General features: G+C 50.9%; 1 protein-coding gene across 2 annotated transcripts in view; it reads right to left on the bottom strand.

Moving 5' to 3' along the window:
* Positions 1 to 1136: 1136 nt before the first annotated feature.
* Positions 1137 to 6615, bottom strand: part of LOC118222233 (RING finger protein 145-like) — a 13751-nt gene continuing 8272 nt past the window's right edge. For both annotated transcript variants that reach the window (XM_035407648.1, XM_035407647.1), the window contains exons 5-11: positions 5420 to 5655; positions 4790 to 4965; positions 4322 to 4462; positions 3933 to 4115; positions 3680 to 3827; positions 2443 to 2799; positions 1137 to 1903 (exon numbers count right to left, since the gene is read on the bottom strand). In XM_035407648.1, the coding sequence (XP_035263539.1) occupies positions 1313 to 1903; positions 2443 to 2799; positions 3680 to 3827; positions 3933 to 4115; positions 4322 to 4462; positions 4790 to 4965; positions 5420 to 5655 (1832 nt within the window). In that variant the 3' untranslated portion in view covers positions 1137 to 1312. The remainder of the gene's footprint in view (positions 1904 to 2442; positions 2800 to 3679; positions 3828 to 3932; positions 4116 to 4321; positions 4463 to 4789; positions 4966 to 5419; positions 5656 to 6615) is intronic.

The raw sequence follows: 6615 nt of genomic DNA, 5'->3' as shown, positions 1-6615 counted from the left end.
AACACCAACTACACCCACAGTACACCGAAACACCAACTACTCCCACACTACACCCAAACAACACCAACTACACCCAAACACCAACTATACCCACTGCACCCAAACAACACCTACTACACCCACATTACACACAAACAACACCAACTACACCCAAACACCAACTACACCCACACTACACCCAAACACCACATACACCCAGACTATAAAGAACACAATTAATCACATTTCATATACATTTTAATTTATATTGACATTCAGTTCTGTAAAATAAAAACAAGAGCTCAAGCGAACCTGATCACAGAATGTCGCATTCGCTTGACCTCAATTATGGCCAAATAATTTAAAAAATCATTCAAGAGTAAATTTCAAATGATAAAAGATGATAAATGATTGATAAAAATCTATTTATCATTACTGATGTAAAATTTCTCTCAAGCAGGAACATGTGCAAAAGCTATCATTTCACTACGAAAACAATAAAAATGGCATTCAGTGAGTTTAATTCATACATTTTTAAATGTATTCATTCTCAAAAATTCACTAAATGTCAAAAAACACTGTTGAAGTCGGTTCAATACTACATGCACCAATTCTCAATCCATGGTCAGAAGCGATTCCCACTTTTACCTCTAGAGGGCACCAAAGTGTTCACCCACGCCTCTGCCACTTCACATTGGCTGGTGCGTCATTAATACTGTATAGCATATCAAAAATCCCTCGTGTATGTGTGTGTGTGTCTGACTATATATAATTTGCTTCCTGAATGCACACAAAAATATTTGGTAACTGACAAGACAACTTTGGAGCATTGCTATACATTAGATTAGTAGAAATGCAAAAAGCATTTCTACACACAGAGGAAGGAAGATGTCTAACTGCTATTATCACAAGACAGAGCGTGCTAGCAGAAGCTAGCAGAAGCGTGTGTGAAGCTTCGAGAACATCAAGTGCCGGGGTCAGTTTCTTATTAACACCGCTGAGACAACCGTCCTATAACAGTCATGTCACAGGTAATTAAACTGAGCTAATGTCGCGCCTGGGGGGGGGGGGGGGGGGGGGGGCAGAGTGCAGGCAGGGCACAGATGGAGGGGGGGGGGGGGGGGGGGGGGGCGGGGGGGAGGTGGGTGTGTGTAAGGATCAGGGAGGTGGGGGGGTAAGGATGGGGCTTGGGGAGGGGATGTTAAGATGGGGGGATAGATGGGGGTGTAAGGATTGGGCAGGTGTGAGGATGGAGGGGAGGTGGGGGTGTAAGAATGGGGAACAGATGTGGTCCAGTTTGGAAATCACTGCTTCAGAGCAGCAATCAGAGTCTTTATGGTGGAACAACAGTGGTCCCGTAAGCCTCCACCCCAGGGAGTTCTGATTGGCTGGGTGACCCTGTGGGCGGGGCTTGGCAGGGTGCTGAGACACCCTCAGAGCTGTGTGTCAGAGTTAGGGGGCGGGGTGGGGAGGGGGCGGGGGAGGGGCCAGGCCCTGCTGGGTGAGGAGCACATGGAGCCGATCCACTCGAGGTGCCCCCCAGCGGTTCCGACAGAGGGGGGGCTCGCCCGTCCCACACACCGCCGCACTCAGACCGCACCCCGTCCCATCTGGGGTCGAGGGCTGGGGCCAGGGGAACGGACGACCCCTCCCTCTGGGGTCCCAGTTCAGCCCCGTTGTCAGGGTTACCACCCAGAGCCCCAGGCACGCCAGGGTCGGCGGGCTCCGCCCCCGCCGCATTCTCATTGGCTGGTAGAGGAACGTCCTGGAGGGGGGCGGGAGGAGCAGGTGTGGCAGCAGCCTGTGATTGGCTCCTCAGCTGGCTGTGACACAGCGGACAGGTCTCCTGCACGTACAGCCACTTCTTCAGACAGCCAGCGTGGAAGAAATGACCGCAAGGGGTGATCACTGCGCACACCATGTCCTGCAGGGGGCGATAGAGAGAACATGCAAATGCCTCTCCAATCTGTGTCACTTCATTACACAACCCTGAATGTGTGTCCATAATGAAGGAGTTCAGTCATATCTCAGTTATAAAAAAATGACAAAAATATTTCCCCATGATGGCCATTTTTACTGGATGTTACACCCATGCTGTGACACACTAGCAGAACTAACCAGCAAAGAGAAAAATACAGCATCATAGTATCTTATATCACGGGGATGACTAACACTAATTAAAACCACTAGAGGGCTCTAAAGCACAAAATACCAAATCCACAAATTTACTGTATCCAGGAAATTTCTTAATTATAGGGAAACGCAACTTGAAAAGAAAAATACAGCTGCAGTATTTTGGCAATACACACACATACTCTCTCTCTCTCTCTCACACACACAAACACACACTGTCACATGCACATACACACTCTCACACACATGCACACACACACACACACTCACTCACACACTCACACACTCTCTCTCTCTCACACACTCACGCACGCGCGCACACACACTCACCTGGAAGCAGATGGAGCAGATGTCGTTGTGGCGCTGCAGCTGCAGGCTGGTGGCGGTGGGCATGCTCTGGATCTTGCTGACGGCGTCGCGGCGCAGCAGGAAGCTCTGCCAGCCCAGCTGGGCGCGCAGCCACACGTTGTAGTACGAGTGGATGAAGATGATGGTGGAGCCCATGACCGTCCACTCGCCGAAGAGCGTCTCGGACACGCCGTACGCCACCACGCACAGCGCCACCAGGAACTCCAGCAGCCGGTACGTCCCGTTCACGTAGTAGATGACATCATCCATGTTCTCCACCGGACGCTTCCGCCACTCCTCCACCATGAAGAGCACGTAGATCAGCAGCGTGCCCAGGACCTGCCGGGAAGGAAGCGCGCGGTCACCACCGTTACCACCGGCAACACCGTAACCACTACTGTTACCACCGGCAACACCGTAACCACTACTGTTACCACCGGCAACGTCTAGATCACTACTGTTACCACCGGCAACACCGTAACCACTACTGTTACCACCGGCAACACCGTAACCACTACTGTTACCACCGGCAACGTCTAGATCACTACTGTTACCACCGGCAACACCGTAACCACTACTGTTACCACCGGCAACGTCTAGATGACTACTGTTACCACCGGCAACGTCTAGATCACTACTGTTACCACCGGCAACGTCTAGATCACTACTGTTACCACCGGCAACACCGTAACCACTACTGTTACCACCGGCAACGTCTAGATCACTACTGTTACCACCGGCAACGTCTAGATCACTACTGTTACCACCGGCAACGTCTAGATCACTACTGTTACCACCGGCAACAACGTAACCACTACTGTTACCACCAGCAACACCGTAACCACTACTGTTACCACCGGCAACACCGTAACCACTACTGTTACCACCGGCAACACCGTAACCACTACTGTTACCACCGGCAACGTCTAGATCACTACTGTTACCACCGGCAACGTCTAGATCACTACTGTTACCACCGGCAACGTCTAGATCACTACTGTTACCACCGGCAACACTGTAACCACTACTGTTACCACCGGCAACGTCTAGATCACTACTGTTACCACCGACAACACTGAAACCACTAAGTTAGCATCGGTAAAGTCAAAACAACCACTGTTACAACTGCCAATGGCAAAAGCTCAGATGTGTACTGTGTGCTCAGGGGGTGTTCAGGAGTGCTCAGGTGTACTCAAGTGTACTCAGATGTTCTCAGTACCTGCAGGGAGGTGAGGATGCTGGAGGAGATGATGATGAGGAGCCAGAAGTCCATGTGGAAGAACTGGCAGATCATGTAGGCCATGTAGGCAGGGAACACCAGCAGGAACAGGCACAGGGACACCGCCCGAAAGTGCTTCCACAGGCTCCTGCAGGACGGGGCGGGACGGGGCGAGACAGGGAGATAGACTTTAGCACGGGGTTCAGTGGCGTACCTGCGACAGGTGCTAAATTCAGGGGGCGGGGGCTCTTACTTGTCCCGGGACGCCCCCAGGGCCAGCACGATGGGGTCGGCGATCTCCAGCATGGACTGCAGGATGGACGCCACCACGATGAAGAGGATGATGCTGAGGAGGAAGGCTCTGTGGATGACCTGCAGCTCGATCAGCCCGGTCTGCACAGCGAGGATGAGGAGGGTGATCCCCTCAGTCATACCCCTGTGAGGAAGAGAGTTACTCACACACTGATAAACACACACTACCAGTCACACAGGGATTACACTCACCTGTGCACTCACTCACACACACACGGGGACTGTGGCTCACCTGTGCACTCACACACACACACACACACACACACAGGGTGTACTCACCTGTGCACTCACACACACACACACACACACACACACACAGGGTGTACTCACCTGTGCACAGTGTTGTCGTTCATGAAGGCTCGGTAGCCCTGCAGGTAGAACTTGCAGAGCGTGAGCACGCCCAGCGCCACGAAGGACACGGTGAAGACCAGGCCCAGCAGGCTGTACGGTGTGCTGCAGCACTCTGCAATACTACAGAGAGAACAGGTATCACACACACACACACACGCACACGCACACGCACACACACTGCATCACTCTGCAATACTACAGAGAACAGGTATTACACACACACACACACACACTGCAGCACTCTGCAATACTACAGAGAACAGGTATTACACACACACACACACACACACACACACACACACACACACACACTGCATCACTCTGCAATACTACAGAGAACAGGTATTACACACACACACACACACACACACGCACACACACTACATCACTCTGCAATACTACAGAGAACCGGTATCACCATTGGACCGGCGCAGAGGGCTCCCCCACCTGGTGAGGAAGAGGAAGAGCAGCCTCTGGCGGGACGTGGGCTGGTCGCGGGTGCTGAAGTAGGAGTAGATCTGCAGGGAGAACAGCACCAGCCAGAAGCACATGAAGAGCACGGGCAGCACCAGCTGGTTCCACAGCGACACGCCCAGAGCCAGGAGACCGTACACCTCCACCACCTGAACCAGGGAACGAGGGAGGGAGGGAGGGAGAGAGGGAGGGGCAAGGGGAGGAGGTGAGTTATAGAGTCAGTACCATCGCAACAGCCATATCCTCAGACCCTTCTCATGTCAAACTACTGAAGGCAAGCAGCTGTGGGTCCAGTTAGCACCTGAATGGGAGGCTAGCCCAAAAGAACCCTAAGGTCCTAGTCACAACCTCACAGCAGTCTCCATCTGGCTCCTCCCCCTAAATCTGATTGGCTACATAGTCGCTTGTGTTTCCACCCACTTCCACCGATTCCACATATTGTCGCTGAAACAGTTTACAGTTGACCTACCTGATTAAATACAGGTAAAATTAGACTAATAAATATGCGATAAAGCACAGACTAAAACAGGCCGATGACAGAGGGCCCGCCCATTACAGACGGTATAAAGCGCTCCCACGGAGAAGGAGAGCGGGGCCTCCTACCTGCACCAGCTCGCGGAACGCCGTCTTGGCCAGGTTGTAGGGCACCAGCAGGTTGGATGCCAGGAAGTAGAGCACCTCCAGGCCGGTGAAGATCATGGCAAAGCGGTTTACAAAGACGACGGCCTCCAGGGGGACCAGGCACAGTCGGGCCACCAGGGGGAGCAGGTGAGCCGAGAACAGCCAGATCTGCTTGGTCTGCATCACGCAGGAGCAGAGCGTGCACACCACCAGCTGGCCTGGGAAACACAGCACAGGAACTCTTTATACAGGACAGGAACTCTTTATACAGTACAGGAACTCTATACAGCACAAGATCTCTTTACACAGCACAGGATCTCTTTATACAGGACAGGACATATTACACAGCACAGGAACTCCATACAGCACAAGATCTCTTTACACAGCACAGGAACTATATACAGGACAGGACATATACAGAGCACAGGAACTCTTTATACAGGACAGGACATATACACAGCACAGGAACTCTTTATACAGGACAGGAACACTTTATGCAGTACAGGAACTCTATACAGCACAACATCTCTTTACACAGCACAGGAACTCTATATACAGGACAGGAACTTTATAGAGCGCGGCAACTCTTTACACAGGAACTCTTTATACAGAACAGGCCCAGACCAGACAAAAGAAGACATTACTTCACGCACACGCTGCCGATCAATATGGAACAATGAACTGAGATTTCTGAACGCATCAAATAAGACTGCACAACCATGACAGAAAACATATTCCACTCTCTTAATCCAAAGCAGTGCAGTGCAGCCACAATTTCCCAAAGGTATTCCAGTACAGTGACACCCAGTGTTTGCAAGGGATGTGACATAACTGCCCATAAATACTTTTCTTCATGAAATAACAAGTAATCTTGTTTCCTTTATAAGCACCTTATCCCTTTTAAAAAAACATTCCTTCCTAATTCACACTGATTACTGCACAAAGTAGCACCCTAGTTTCTCATTTCAAAGAAAATTAGGTAATTAAATTATTATTACTGATCCAAGCCCTCATTCATCAAACTAGACTGTTAGCTAATGTGAAAATAATGACCTCGACTAAAATGAGACTGTAAGCCAAACAAGTCCGTCACGCACAAGGACTAATATCGCATTCGACTCCCCGAAAAAGGTGCTTCCTCCCCGTGGACCCAAACCCTTCCTTTATTGTTTCCTGGA

This window comes from Anguilla anguilla, chromosome 3 (genome assembly GCF_013347855.1).
Source record: "Anguilla anguilla isolate fAngAng1 chromosome 3, fAngAng1.pri, whole genome shotgun sequence".
Lineage (NCBI taxonomy): Eukaryota > Metazoa > Chordata > Actinopteri > Anguilliformes > Anguillidae > Anguilla > Anguilla anguilla.
The sequence above is the reverse complement of the archived record's forward strand: the minus strand, read 5'-3'. Positions and strand labels throughout refer to the sequence as shown.